This window comes from Cygnus olor, chromosome 20 (genome assembly GCF_009769625.2).
Source record: "Cygnus olor isolate bCygOlo1 chromosome 20, bCygOlo1.pri.v2, whole genome shotgun sequence".
NCBI lineage: Eukaryota > Metazoa > Chordata > Aves > Anseriformes > Anatidae > Cygnus > Cygnus olor.
The window spans coordinates 5262217-5277003 of NC_049188.1; the positions used below are offsets into that span (position 1 = coordinate 5262217).

General features: G+C 46.2%; 1 protein-coding gene across 6 annotated transcripts in view; it reads right to left on the reverse strand.

The window, feature by feature from the left end:
- AP2B1 (adaptor related protein complex 2 subunit beta 1) overlaps positions 1-14787 on the reverse strand; it is an 82850-nt gene that overhangs the window by 8033 nt on the left and 60030 nt on the right. For all 6 annotated transcript variants that reach the window (XM_040533181.1, XM_040533178.1, XM_040533180.1 and 3 more), the window contains 5 exons: positions 14036-14182; positions 13209-13354; positions 10497-10626; positions 2266-2350; positions 1422-1508 (listed from right to left, as the gene is read on the reverse strand). In XM_040533181.1, the coding sequence (XP_040389115.1) occupies positions 1422-1508; positions 2266-2350; positions 10497-10626; positions 13209-13354; positions 14036-14182 (595 nt within the window). The remainder of the gene's footprint in view (positions 1-1421; positions 1509-2265; positions 2351-10496; positions 10627-13208; positions 13355-14035; positions 14183-14787) is intronic.

Sequence of the window (14787 nt, forward strand, 5' to 3'; positions counted from 1 at the left end):
TCTTCACTGAGCATCTCCGACTTGAGCAGGCTGGACAACATGTCTGGCCTCTGAATGGCAAAGCCCCCTTGTATCAGACCCGCCACTCCACGTTTTCTACCATTTCCTTCTGGAGGGAGACGGGTGCATGGACCAGTCCGTGGGATCACTTGGCCACCGCGCTGCCAGAGCTCATCCTCCCAGCCACGCACACCTCCTCCCAACTACATCCTCCGTTAGCCAGGACCATGACACCCCAGCGCTGACCCAGAGAAGCTACCAGCATTTTTGATCTGACATACAAAGAGCTGGGGATGGCACAGCTCGGGCATGGCCGGAGCAGAAGGCACCACGGACGGCAGCGCTGCAGTGCAGGGGGAGGCAGTGCCAAGTGTGGTGGGGAGCAGAGGGAGGGCTGGGGAAGGCACAGAGGTTGTTCTCGTCTGAAACCACACAGTGAAATCAAGTCATAAGGTTCAACAGCTGCTATTTTTTCCCCCCTCTTGCGTGCTCCATCTTTTATATTCAAAAATAGTAATAATTATGAGTACAAAGAGACCCATGGTTTCTTTCTGTGATTGAGGGAGGCAAGAGGGTGCTCATTGTGTAATAGCAGACATGAGAGAATAAAAAGGTTACGGGGTTTGTAATCAATAGGGACACTTTTTTCCTCTGTGAAACACAGCAGCTTTTGGTAGAATTGCTTGGCTCCCGTCCAGAACCTCTTGATACGGAGCAGAGCTGCTTAGCTGGCCACATTTCACTCTCTACACTCCCTCATCCTCCTGCAGTAGTAAGGTCACACCTGCAAGGAGAAGGCTCCCAAGCAGGGGCAGCTAGGTAACTGAACGCAGAACGAAACGGGATGGATCACGATCAGAGCACATCCAGGCAGCAGCTAACTACAGCAGCTCAAAACTCTTCTCTCACACGGCCTGTCCTCCGTAGATGGCAGAACATTTTTACAGTGGCACGTAGGATTACTCTGTCACAAGAGAAAGGCGAAAGCAGATGGTGAAAGGTGAAGAGACCAGCCCAGGTTTATGTAGCTAGGGTAGAGGCAGGGCTGTATGACATTGCCTGGCACAAACAGCAGCAGGACAGGATTAAGTACAGCCCCAACACAGCATTCGGCTCTATCTAAAAGAGCAGCTTTACAGAGAAGCAGAGTTATAAAGAGAAAAAAGAATACAAGATCCAGAATGAAAGGAAGACGCAGACGGGTGAAATCGAGGATGTGGGGTTTCAGATGTGCTTTCATGGACCTAGCTACGGACCTGTGCTTTTATAGCCCTGGGATCCAGGGCTCACAGGCTGTTGTGTTCATAAGCACAATGCCCACCTCCCTGCTATCCATACACACTGCTATTAATAAGGCGACGTCTAGTGACGATCAAAGGTGGGTCTCAGAGCTCTTACGGCGGTAGGATTAAGCTACTCACCAGCATTCAGGTGGCAGTCTTTAATCTGGAACTGCAGCTCGTTTTCGTTTGGAATGTCTTTCCATGTTGCAAGGAAGACCTGGCGCTCTACAAACAAGAAAGACAATCAGCACTCCCGGCCCCTCGCAGGATTACGGCATTAATTAAATCACTGCAGAATGATACAAGGTAAGGACACAAAAGACTTCTTGGTCACATTTTGCCCTGGTGTGGTCAGATCCAGGATTTGCTTCTAAATAACCTCAATCTCACTGCAAAAGCAGCAAAGCTTTGGTGGTTTTCAGACCCCTCCTCCCCACAAATCAAAGACAGTCTGTGAGCTGTTTACAAACCAAGAACATGGGGGATTTGACAGGAAGGAAGGAGACCTACAAATTTAGGATTATGTTACCGTCAAAGCTAAGATGCTGCTTTTCAAGCAACCTCCCATCCAATTCAAACAGCAATTTAATAAAGGAGAACAGGCACATAAGTGCTACAGTGAATAGCGCTATGCGTGAAAGTGCTACTGGGACAAATCCTGCACCCATTTGAGTGAACCAAACCAAAAAACAGGAAAAGAAAAACAAAACAGAAACCAGCCTCAAAGAAAACAGATCCACTCCTTGTCTGACAGAGGATCAGAGCAGAGGACGTGGGTCCTGGAAGCGCAGCTATTGGAGTTGCAGGATGACAGGGAAGAGCTGTCAAACCTCCAGCGATCAGTTTGGGCTGCGGAGATGTGCTGGCACAGAGATCATGGCCAGGCACACGTGAACCTCAGCCATGGGACAATTGTGCCCGGCTGGGCACTGCTAGTGCAGTCTGGCTCAGGGAGGCTGACCACAGACCTGAAAGCACTCACCCATTTTGCCATCCTCTACGAAAAGCACGTTGAGAGGAATTAGGCAGCTGAAGTAAAAGACATCAATGTTGTTTTTCACAGCCACCTGTTACAGAAGAAACGGGGGGGTGGTTAAAGCATCTGTATTGTCTGGAAGTCCAAAGGGGTCCCAAGATTTTACACAGTCTCATCGCCTGCCCGCGCACTTGCAGTGCTCTCTCCTAGCAAAGGCCAGCTCTGAACATGAGACCACCTGGAGAGATGTTGCTGAGCTTCTGTGGAGTTTCAGACAGAGATCAGTCCCACCCCTCGGTGCCCACTCCATTTTCACTAAAAGCTGCTCAATCTTCTCCTGGGAGCATTTCGCTGTGCTGCTTCAGAGCCAATTGCACTGATGGGGTCACCGCCAGCATCTTCGCTCTTTTCTCCTCTCCCTCCCCTCACTTCTTCCACCTCCAAGGCAAGTTCCTCTATCCTGACCACACACAGCTCCTAACACGTCTGTGATGTTGCACATGAGTTTCTCCATCACCCCTCTTTTTCATTTCATTCTTGCAATTCCCCAGCTCCAACCCCTGTGTATCCCTTGTTCTTTAATCCCAGCTCTCAGTCACGTCTGACCGTCCTTGATATCTCACAGCCTGGTCATTCTCTAGAAAGCCTGAAGCTGATCCACTCGCTGCACCTTCCTCGTAGCATTTTCCAAGTCTCCTGCCTTAGTTAAAGCTGTGCAGAGAACGTGTATAGAAAACATGCTGGGTGTTGATTCCTGGAAGGAAGCTCTGCTATGGAGCAATCAGGGAGGTAAAAAAAAAAAAAAAAAAAGGATCATTTGACAAAAGACTTAATTCTCAGTGTCATTAAACTCTGCCAGCCAGGGAGATGCACTGCATTGCCTTTTATCACACAAGCTTGCCACGTTACCAACTAAACTCTGCCAACACCGAGAGCAACCTCACTTTCAGTTTTCCCCAGGCTGAGAGATGATGGTACAGCAGGAGCAAACGGGAGGTCTGATAAAGTGCACTGTCATAACATAGCAGAGAAAACGTGGCTCTGGGCTTTATTTCTATGCCTCTCACGCTCTCCTTGCATCATCCTGCATAGCGATAGCCTGTCACGGGAATACAGTTCAGCAGACACCTGCCATTGCTTGCAATGAAGGCAACTTAGCCTGTAGGAGAGACCTGGAACTGAGGTTGCGTGGGGAGGAGCCTTGACTTTCAGGAGCCATTTGAGCTCCTACTTCCTCTGAAAAATCCCAGAAGGAGTTCTCCAATTTGTCACCCGGCTGAAACACAAACCAGACCACGCTGAATGCTAAGCCAAAGAAATAAATTTGCTGCTACAAAGATTTATGCCAAGGCAAACTCCATTCACATTAAATAATTACATACATTAGCGTTCTGCTGAGCAAATCTATTGTGCCACAGTAGCAGGTTTAGAAAGACACCCCCAAACGTCTGTAAAAATAGCTATGGGTATACAAGGGAGGGGAATAAACCAGAAAATTCATACCCAAGTCAGCTGATTAGACATGCACACAAGCCAGCGGACAAGGGGTAGGAGATGAACATCCCATAAGGACTCTTCCAACAGTTGGGAAGGTCCCAGAAGGGCAAAGAACAGCAGAAAGGCAGACGTGAGAGTCTGTGGGGCTTTCTGCTTTCAGCCATCACTAAAGGTAGTAGTTTATATTTAATTCCCCAGCACAAATCAGCTTAAGATGGGATTAGTTTAAAGCCTACTGAAACCATGTAAATTATGGCGCAACCCAGAAAAAATACTGAACTGGCCCTCTGTAGCAGGGAGCTGTCTCATGCTTCCATCATTGGCGTCATACTTGGGAGCTGGAGCACCTGATGTTCGAGCTAGAGGCACCAAGATCCAGAGGGGTAAAAGCAGATTGGTGGCTGGGCCGAAGTGATTCACCTCTGCAAAATGTGATTAAAAAATACTGGGTGAGCAGCCAAAAATGCACCTCTGAATCTGGGAGGGGAGCCTGGGAAAGGACAGCAGCGTGGCCATTCGAGATGCTATGCTTGGAAACAACAGACATGGAGATAAGCCAGAAGAGTGAAAATTTAAGCTAAACGTCTGGGAAAATTTGATAGTGAGAATTATTAAGCAGCACAAAATTCTCCTGATGGAGAGAGAAGCTCCAGTGTGCCTGAAGTATTTAAAACGAGCCTTGACAACGCTCTCAGTAAGAGGTACTGTAGCAAAACAACAAAGCAGAGCAGGGTCTACGCTGCGTGACCTAAGATCTCTCCCAAATCTGATTTAATGATTAATTGCTTTGCCTTAGAACAACAGAGATTACTTAGCTTTTGTAGCTAATTGTTGTTGCCATATAACAGAGGTTCCTTACAAGAGGGGCTGGGAAGCAGTGCCTTCTCTCTAGTCACGGTTCTAGAGGCTCACACCAAATTAATATGCTAACCCTGTCCCTGCAGTTCCAAAAATGCTATAAAAAGGTATCTGCTGACCTGCTTCTCAACTCTGCAGAAACATACTGAGTAAGCTGCTTTGGCTGTACTCAGGAGAACTACACAATTAAGATGCTCTGAAGTGTAATTTCTTCCCAGCAAAGCACAGCAAGCCACACATCAGCCTTCCCCCCCAAACTGCATCGCTGGATTGAGCAATGACATCCCATGTCGCCTCGCAGGCATCTGTAATGATGCAGGAATCAGCTGTTACAAATAATTTTTGCAAACAGGAAAGGAAAATGATGCAGCCTCCCAAAACCTATAGCACTGGGGCAAGATGGGTAAGCTCTCCAAGACTAGCTTCCAGCACGAAACACCACGCACTTCTCAGAGCAGCCAGGCACGCACCGTGGTTCCCCAGATGAGGTCCAGGCACAGAAACCTGCAGATACGTGGGCAGGGGAACACATACCACGAAGTGGCTAAGAGGCTCTGCCAGCTGCTAACAGCTGTCTAGGGTCGTGTCTCAGCCTCTGCACTGCCACACGAGGAGCATCCAATGCCACTTGATGGGCTACAAAAGCAACCTCAGGCAGAAAGCAGATCCAGAGCAGTGCCTGTGGGAAACCAAGCAGCTAACAGCAGGCACGTGCCAAAAAAATCCAGTGCTCCTTAGGTGAGAGCACGGGCCTAAGACAATCAATGACATTTGAAGTGGTATCAGTAACTGAGAAGTCTCTCCAGGTTTGACATGCTTGAAAGGAACCTCCACTCACGTTCAATAAATTCTCCAGTCCAGACTAACTTTGCCTGGGGCTTTGCAGCTTTAACCTGTCGACCCGCACTTGAACTATTAAATCTTTAACAAGACTTCCAGCCTCAGACATTTGAGAGTTTAAACAGAAGCATTTTGAATCAAAATGGCTTTCCATCTGCAATCTTTTTGAAAGAAGAAAAAGATTACTACCTTGTGAATTTAGTCAAGCAGACCACAAAGCTTCTGAGGGATAAAAGTCAAAAGGTGCCAGATTTTCATGTGATGCTTCGCCGCTGAAAAGGTCTGAAAACACTAGAAATTGGCACAGGGCTCCCAATTACTTACATCTTGTTTGTGACCATCTGACTAAAGGAAACAGTGCTCATAAAAGTAACCCCTGGAACATATTAGCTCACCTTGCAGCATGATCACCCTACCCTTCTGGCTTCCCTCCTTGTAGTGCAATGCTCTGATGGCCAACATATGGTATTTTGGGGAAGAAGTACCTCATAAGAACAACGCTGAGTTATTTTCTTCAATAACATAGGTTTCTGACACTTTAAATCCCAGACTTGAGCGTAAGAACCAACTTTCAAAGTCAAGTCTGAAAGCAACACAGATGCTTTCCATCAGCAGCAAGTACACAACATACCCACTTGGAATCCCATTAGCACCTACACTAAATTAAGGATTTACTTCAAGTTTGGTTTTGCTTTAGAGCCTGGTAACAGCCAAACTGTTAAAAGCGAGAACTCTACTCTGCAGAGTCTTTTATTTTTTTATTTATTTATTTTACCTCTGCCAGCACAAGGTCATGGTTTATTCTGTGACAGTCTGCTGCTCTGGCTGTCAGATGCCTCCAGGGAGTGCTCACTGTTTCGCTTCATTTTGTTTGACAGGTCGGGTTCTCAGGATCTATAGGCGCTTGACAGTCGCTGCCAGCCTCACGCTCTACCTACAGGCACAAGTCCCGAGCCTGGGCAGTGGAGCTGTGCGTGCACAGCCAGGCTGGGTGCTGCGCCCTTGGCCGGCTGCAGGCACATCGCTTATGTCAATGGTCAGAACAGCGAGTTACTGGGGGAGGGCTGCACACTCACGTGTGCCTGGCCGGACGAGAAATTCAAAACACACATTTGATAAAACGTGCTGCACCATGTGCCAGACCTGTCCTCAATCAGCAACCAGCAGCTTCCCACAGCTGAGCTAGGAGCTGGCCGCAGATGTCGAGCCATGATGTGAGTGTTACTTCTGAGAGCCTGCCGGGGGTTCTCCTCTACGCTGGAATAAAACTCTTGCTTGTAAAGGCTGTTGAAAAAAAAAATCCAGGCAACAAACCCAAAAAAACACCTTCCATTTTTAACTACCCAGGGCTGTTGATGGTTGGTCCAGTGAGCTTGACACAGCTCATGCAGGCAGGTATCATGCCATTTATCAAGCGGGCTCCAAAGACAATGACATCTAGTCTGGACTCGCTGCTCATGCCAGTTCTCAGCCTTGTTTTCATGGAGAAGTGATAGTGTGAAATCTGTTGCCAAGTGCTGAGGGCTCTGCATTTGTGACCCAAGACGCATTAACACTTCTCGTGAATGAGAGCTCCAACAGCTCTGCACTGCCAGTGAGAAACCGCAGAGGGGAGGAGCACAGGTGAGGAGTTAGAGCAGAGCTGAGCTTGGAAGGGTAGGTACGATCTGGTGTGTTAGCATGACTGATCTTTTCTCATTGAGAAAAGTTGTACCTTCATCTGCCTTTACGGAAATAATGCTTTGCCAAAGTCACTGGAAGAAATACAAACGTTCTGCACCTCACACTGCTTAGCAGCAAGGGAGAGGTCTGTATTTCCAAGTGTCACTTTCCAGGAAGAAACGCAGCAGGCAGATCATCCCTTTCTGTGCTTGCCAGTCCAGTCCAAAACATTTTATGGGCATTTTGGAAAACTGAAGCTGTGCTTCTTTCAGTTGTGTGTTCCGTAGCTGCAACTACCAGCCCTGGTAGCTGACAGCAGGTAACACCGGGGAACGCAACGCACTGATTGTCAATTTTGAATGTTTATCCCAAGAGAACAGCAATGCTCCAGGCTCAGCCTCTCTACAGCTCCGGGGGTCCCTGCAGCTTGTTTTTGATTGTATTGACTCCTGCAAGTAGTTACCATCTCACAAAAGAGATTATCAGCCTTGTGACATGACAGGCCAGGCTTGGTCTCGGAAACTCAGCAGGCTGGCTCCACTTCTCCCTTTCCCACGGTTATGGGAGCAATTTTTGTGTACACAAATGAACAAATAGCATATTCTGACTTCATAGCATTTCACAACCCTTGAAAGGCCATTTATTAGGAACAGCGGTAGCATAAGAGGGCTCTAATTCCAGGCATTTTCTTATTCCAAATTTTGCTTTAAGACCAAGAACCATCCGGAAAGAATTACTGTTCCTCACCAATGTAAAATCCAATTTCAGAACCCATTTTCCTCTTTGAGAATTCAGTGCTGTGCCCAGTCCAACTTTGGCCTTATCCTTTGAATAAATTATTGCTTGACTAGGTGTTGAACCTGAATCTTGATCTCAATGGGTCAAGAAAATTAGCATTGCTGTGTTGGGATGGGAGGGAGCAGTCTGCTCTTTGTTATCACAAGATGCAAGACAACTGGCACACAGATGACTGTTTAGCTGGGAACCGTAGTTATATTTCACCTACATAAACTCCTGAAAATATTTCAGCCTTCATCTTCTTGCAAAAAGGGCTTTTTGTTAACTTGTCAAATATTTTAGTTCCTTCCCATGATTACAAGTGTTAAGATTAAACCAGCTGTACAGGGTGAAAGATTAGAAACGGTAATAAAAATAACCTGAACAAGACTTGAGTTCATTACTTCCGAAATAGTTGCCTAAGGAATGTACAACTAGCTTTTGAAGTTCTTAATTAACATGACAAAAAGTTGAAAGCTATCAGTTTGGTTACTTGAGGACTTATTTTTCTTGTTACTAAAACAGAAAAAGCCCCACCGGAATAGGAGATGAACAGAAGGTCCCCAGGTTCAAACCAGCCCTGAATCTACTTCAATGTTCCCCAGCTCAGAAAAACTGCATTAAGCAAATTCAGCTTGATGAGTGTTTTGGTTCTTCAATGAATACAGGGACATTTGTATTCTCTACTCCTATATTGTGCTATAAATTGTTCCCTAAGTAGGTCACCAAAATGATTTCTGAATGTTTCAAGACAGATAATTTTTACATGAACTCACAAAACAAACCCAAAGCCTTGGCTGTCAGGGCAATGACAGATCTCCATCAAACCCACTGCTGTCAGGAAAGTAAGGGGAGTGCTCTTTTTAACTTGGCATCTGCTATCATGATTCAACTCTTTGCAGAGAAATATACTATTACTCCATATGGCAGCTTCCCTAATTGTAAAAGGGCAGCCAACTTCTATGGCAATGAGGGAGCTAGCAAATTAGCAGCTAAGTCTGGCACTAATGAATGCTCTGCTGTCTCAATATAAGGTAGCTGGAGGTTTCCTTGCATGTTTTCTCTTCGCTTTGTTCTAGCAGAAGGAGCTACAAGAAACTGCGTTCTGATTCCTTTAGAGATTTAATAACCCAAATACTTCACTTCCTTCCTGATCAAAGGAAGCAGCAACTTGAGAATGCTTCATTGAGAGTGCCTCTCGTGTTATGGAGGCAGACCACGTCATCTAGACTTCTGCTCCCTTCAGAGCAAGTGGTGGAGTTCACATCAGCTGACCCAGAGGCAGCGATGCAACGCATCCTCGTGACATGGATGCAGAGGGAATCCAGCTCTTCCATAAGGCAGAAGCGCCCGCTGAAGCACATGTAATTCCCTCCCTGTCCGCATGCTCCCCCAGTCGCATGACTGAGCTCAGAGTTGAGTGTAGGACTGCTCGTTTGAGCGCCAGAGAAGCTATTTCAAGCTGTTTGCCCAAAGACTCATCAATAAGTCATAAGCCCCAGAATGGAAGTCAAGAGTAGGGGAAAAAAACAGTTGCTCAGGCAGAATAAATAGTAACTTTCATTGCATTCTCAATCTAAAAAGAGAATGAGCTGCTTCAAAATATTCCCCTCTATGGACTGCTACGTTACAGGAACCCAGCCTAGTTCCCTTCTCCTGTAGGCATGAGGCAAGCGAGATGTGCTGCAGTGCACGTTAACTGGATACTGGGAAAAGCATCTTAGAGGACCCACCTACACAGAGCAGGGACAGTCATGGAGTCCAACTCCAGAGCAGCTGCAGGAGACAGCAGTGGGGACAGAATCCTTCCAGGTGAGGACCGTGTCTGCCCAACAAGTGCTTCAGCTACAGCAGCCTGTGCAGGACCACTGCCCTTGAGGCATGCGAGTACTGACACAGACAGCCCCAGGTCCAAACAGGGGGGAATAACTCCTCCCTGGTCTTTCTTGCCTACGGCAGCGACATCTGATAAAAAGCCTATTTTATGGAATGCTGTCCCCAGTGTGCACACAACAGCCTCATTAATGAAACGTTCACTGCTTATGTCACTTCTCCCCTGCCTTTCATTGGAAACATCTTGTTTGCTTTGGCTTCACCTATCTGGAGGCAAGGATACGCCAATGCCTTTGTATAGCACCTGGAAATTAAGAGCACTATAGAAATACTGATCACATGGCAGTTGCCATCTTTTCTGCAACTCCTTTAATTGCCTCAGTCCTTGCTGGTATTTATCACTGCCTGCTCCACCACAGGGATGTGGTCACTCTGTTCACACCAGCTCCAGTTCATAAGCCCAACCAAACCTCATGACATGTTTACACAAATGTGTTGCCGGAGCAGACATAGACCTTACACAGATACAAGCACTGGCTTTGAAGCACTTGAAAAGGCAAGTAACAAAATTCAAGAAATCTGCTTCAGAGGAAGGAACAGGAAGAAGTTTTGGCCAGACTCACAGCCCACATCTGTATAACCTTCTGGTTTTGCCTGGTTACCCTATATGCACCGGATTTTGTTTTTTAGAGTCTTACTACATTGTGTTGGGATAAACAAAACAGGCTGAGCAGCTGATCTTCCCCCAGCCCAGAAGGGGCAATTCTTACCTGGAGGTTGTTCAGAGGCTCCATTTTCATGACTGGTCCCAGGGTATTGAGGGGCAGGGAGACATCAATGCTTTGGTTTGGCATCAGAGGTGTGTGAATGGCCAACGGGGTGCTTGGGATGACTCCGAAGCTGTGCAAGAGAAAAGCAGAGGTGATGACAGCAGTACTGCATTTCTGACGAGCCCCAGACTGACTTTATGAGGACAACACCTCTACACCTTTTTGCCAAGCACGAGCTGGCTCACCTGCCCTCTCCTGAGCTGCCCTAGCTATTACTCCAGGAAAAGGAACACAGCTGACTGCACCACGGCAGATACTCAAAGCAGGACAAAGCAGAGAAATGTGAACCAGGGCGGTCTCCCTGACAATGTGCACATCCTGCTCAGGGGAGCAGCATCTGGGAACACTTCAATCACCTGCATGACAATAGACTGTGCGCTGAGCAGCAGACTGCACAGCAAGGAGTGGCATTTGAACTCAGAAGGAGGAAGCAGGCTCAGGCCTCTGGGCTCTCTCTTGAAGAGCTGCAGGACACTAGGAGTGGAGTACATCACACACCGCATGGCTGTTTATTATTGGAAGCTATGGAAGAAGGAACTGAAGCTGATACAGAAACAAATACATAAGCAAGGAGGAATATGTGGTTTGTAACAGAGCACTGCAGAACAAATAAATCAACGAGCTGGCGGTCTGGTCCCCAATGGCAGTGCCTGGACTTAATCCTGGCTCTATTGCTTAGTTTGAGACTCTTTCAGCTGGGGACACACACCACAGCAAAGCAAATGTTTGCTTGCCTCTTAAGTCCAAGTGGCACTTAATTCCACAGGCACCTCTGCTTAGTGTAGAGAAGAGGAAAAGTAGCTAACATCTAGCGTAACACGTCTGTACAATGTCAGGGCTTCTTTTCAAAAGCACGTGGAAGTGCAGATGCATAAGATACTTCGGGTGCCTACTTCTGATCGTGTTTCTCTTTAGCAGTACTCACATTAACTCAGAGGTGATAGAGCACTTATAGGAACAAAGATGTATAGGTGTGGACTTTTATTTCAGGCACTGAAAACTGATTGTGTCTTTGCACAAAGCCAGCTGCACATGTACTGGTTATGTCACTCCTTCTGAAACCAGCAGATGCACCATTCTTGGTTCTCCTCAGTTTTCAGCTCTTGGGAGCTGAAAAGAGAACGCTGTCAGCAAGGGCCTAGCCATGTGATTTGCTTTCTGCAGCTGTTTCACCTTGGGAGACAAAAGCCCTAGTGTTTTTCCTTATTCTCTGAAGGGAAAGGAAGTTGCATTTTCCTACTAAGTGGCCGTGACATTACGGCACACTAGAGCTCTAGCTTTCCCCCCCCACCTCCATGCTTTATCCCAAGACTGCAGTGAAGGCGATTAGTAGCAGCAGGAACAGAAACTTCCCAATCACAAGCCTTAACAGTTAAACCCAGAGCCAGTCCACCGCAGCTCTTTCCAACACAGACACAGTGGAAAATGGTGACACGAGAAAAGTGTTTGTAGAAGAGTAAATAGTAGTAGATTATATACAAAGCGTGTGCTGATATGCTGCAGAAGAAGGAACTGCTTTTTTCCTGTGCAGTATTTAAACTTACATCCTTGAGAAGCACCACGTAGGTGTGGCTAGAACACAGCTTGATGTATAGGGAAAAATCAAACGCAAAACGCCTTTTTTTCCCAGGCCAATTTGCATGAAACATTTGCATATAGCAGCTTAACAAAAACTCTCCAGAAAATACAGCAGTCCAGGGAGAACATTTACTAAGAGTTACGCAGCATAATGTCTTTTGTAAGTAAATATTATTCGTCCCAAGAAATCCCAAATTTGCAAGGCTAACAGTGATATTAAAGAGATGGTTTCAGTGGACTTTCATTACAGAGAACCCTTTTCCTGTGAAGGGATCACAAGATACTCCTTACAGCCTTGATAAGAATCAGCCCAACCCTCAATGCACTGCTCACAACAATCCACAACAAAGCACGCTACGTGCTCTGTGACTGGGAAGGATACTTATGGGAAGACACTGGGGTTGCACTGCCATGTCACATCTCTTGGCTAGGATGCGTTTCCGAGAACAATTTGTATATTCTAAACACTGAAGTGGCTGTTCCTTCTGACAAAGTCATTTTGCTGCCAATTACTGGAAAAACATGTGCCGTAGGCTCTTACCTTGCAACTTCTTCATTGACAAATAGCTTTATTAATGAGACCTGTACTTCCAGACAGTTTGAGGGGCAGCACAGCAATTAAGTCAGGAGGTAAAGTCATTTGGGATTGGTACTTGTGCAGCTCAAATGCTTTCCTGTTTATGCTCTCGCTTTCCTTAGGGCACTTACTGGCTATAAAACCACTAACCTGCCTAACAGCTCAAGAGGTGGCTTTAAAACTCTGCAGAGATTAAATGGGGAAGATGCTGCTTCAAAGCTAGGAGAATGATGGGACCATCTCCTGCCTGTTTCCTCGATGGAGGACGGCTGCAGTACCAGGACAACTGAAAAACACCATGGATTTATCAGTTTGTTTTCATCTCCCTCACACAACTGTGGTGGGATGGAGAGTTCAGGCTGTATCACCCAGCTGTTTCCAGGACTGTATTACACACCCACGTAAAAGGTAGCAATATCTAGCAGTGCAGACAGACTCCTGTCATAGGAACGTGCAAGCTTTTTTACGATAGCAGACAAAGTGTATTGATTTCTTACCTGTTCTTGTTGAACTGAATGGCAAAGTCAGTCATGTGCTGCAAAGCCTTGTTGGTGAAGTTCATCTCCATGTAGATATGTCCCTGCCTGTGACTGAATGTGCCGGAGATCTCCAATCCTTTAGCTTTCACTGCAGGCAACCAAACCTGGAACACAGGAGAAACCTGGAACTCAGCATGAGAAGTATAGCCTGAAGACAAACAAGCAGTTTTCCTAACAGAAAAGTCTTCAGTTAGGAAATCCTGCTACCTTGGCACATTAAGCCCACAGATGCTAAAGAAACTACAAGGAAGATACAATGTGGGGTGCTGAAAGGATCAAGCTCACCAACGAGAAGTTAGCTTGCTGCTCCTAATGCATATTTGTTCACAGCATTCATGTAGGAATTTAAATATAATATTGGTGTGCCCAAGAAACAGTGAAAGCTTGTGTCCATCACACTAATGGGAGACTTACCGTGTCTACTGATGGACAGGCTTCTCCAAGGATTTGTTGGGCTATTAGAGGCAGGACGATACTAAAGTTTGTACCAAATAAAACCACAGGGCCAATACTATTAGCTGTTTGTATTCTGGATTCCCAAATAATATTTGTGAAAAAAAAAAAAAACAACAACAAAAAACAAACCAGAAGCATGTAACTAATACTGTCTCCTACAAACCACTACTCTGTCCAGGAAAAACCTAGGGCAAATATAATGCAAAAGAATTGAACAAAGATGCCCCGATAGCACCTGAGACCAACAACTGAGGGGACATGTGAGCAGTTTCAGTCCCTGTAGCCCAAGGTATGGCAACATACTGAGGTTGTTCTTTTCCCTTACGTACAGACTTTGGAGCCACATATCCTCCAGGAGCCATGCCTATACCAGACGAGAGTTCGAAGAGATCGTTGAGTCCACTGCTCACCACAGCTGGGGTGGGTGAAGGGGCAAAGGTGGCTGGCACAGAAGAGGGAATGTAGGTCTGCCCCACCTGGAGGGGTTAAAAAGAACAGGCACCCATTAACATCACATATGAAGAACACTATTTATTAAATAAAGCATGAACTTGGGCAAAATCCTAAATATTTTAAAGCCGTTTGCAGCTTCCCTGCAGAATTATCAATAGTGCTAAATAATGCATTTGAATTCGAAAGCTCTTGGCAACTAATCCCTACGCTCGGCTGTCACCTCAACCATGCAATAGCTTTCGCATCATTTTTATAGTTTCAGTAATCTATTCCCACCATAGAGAAATCTTTCTTCTCCATTGCTCCTTCCTAAAAAGACAGTGTGTTTTATGGACCTGCCCCACATAAGCCCGGGGAAAAGACAAGATGCTTCAAATCTTCCCTCAATTGTACCAGTCTTCGGGAATCTGCAAGATTTTGCATATCCAGAGATAGAAAGGGAGGCAAAACTATATCGTATACTCCCACCCAAAGCAAGAGCTCTGCATTCTTAGCACTGTGGTTCAAAAGGTCCATTGCATGAAGCAGAACCAGTGGTCTCTGCCTGCCTGGGGACAACATTTCTGTAACAATGGCAATCCTTCCCCATGGACTTCAAAGAGGACACCAAACTTGGGACATTAATCCT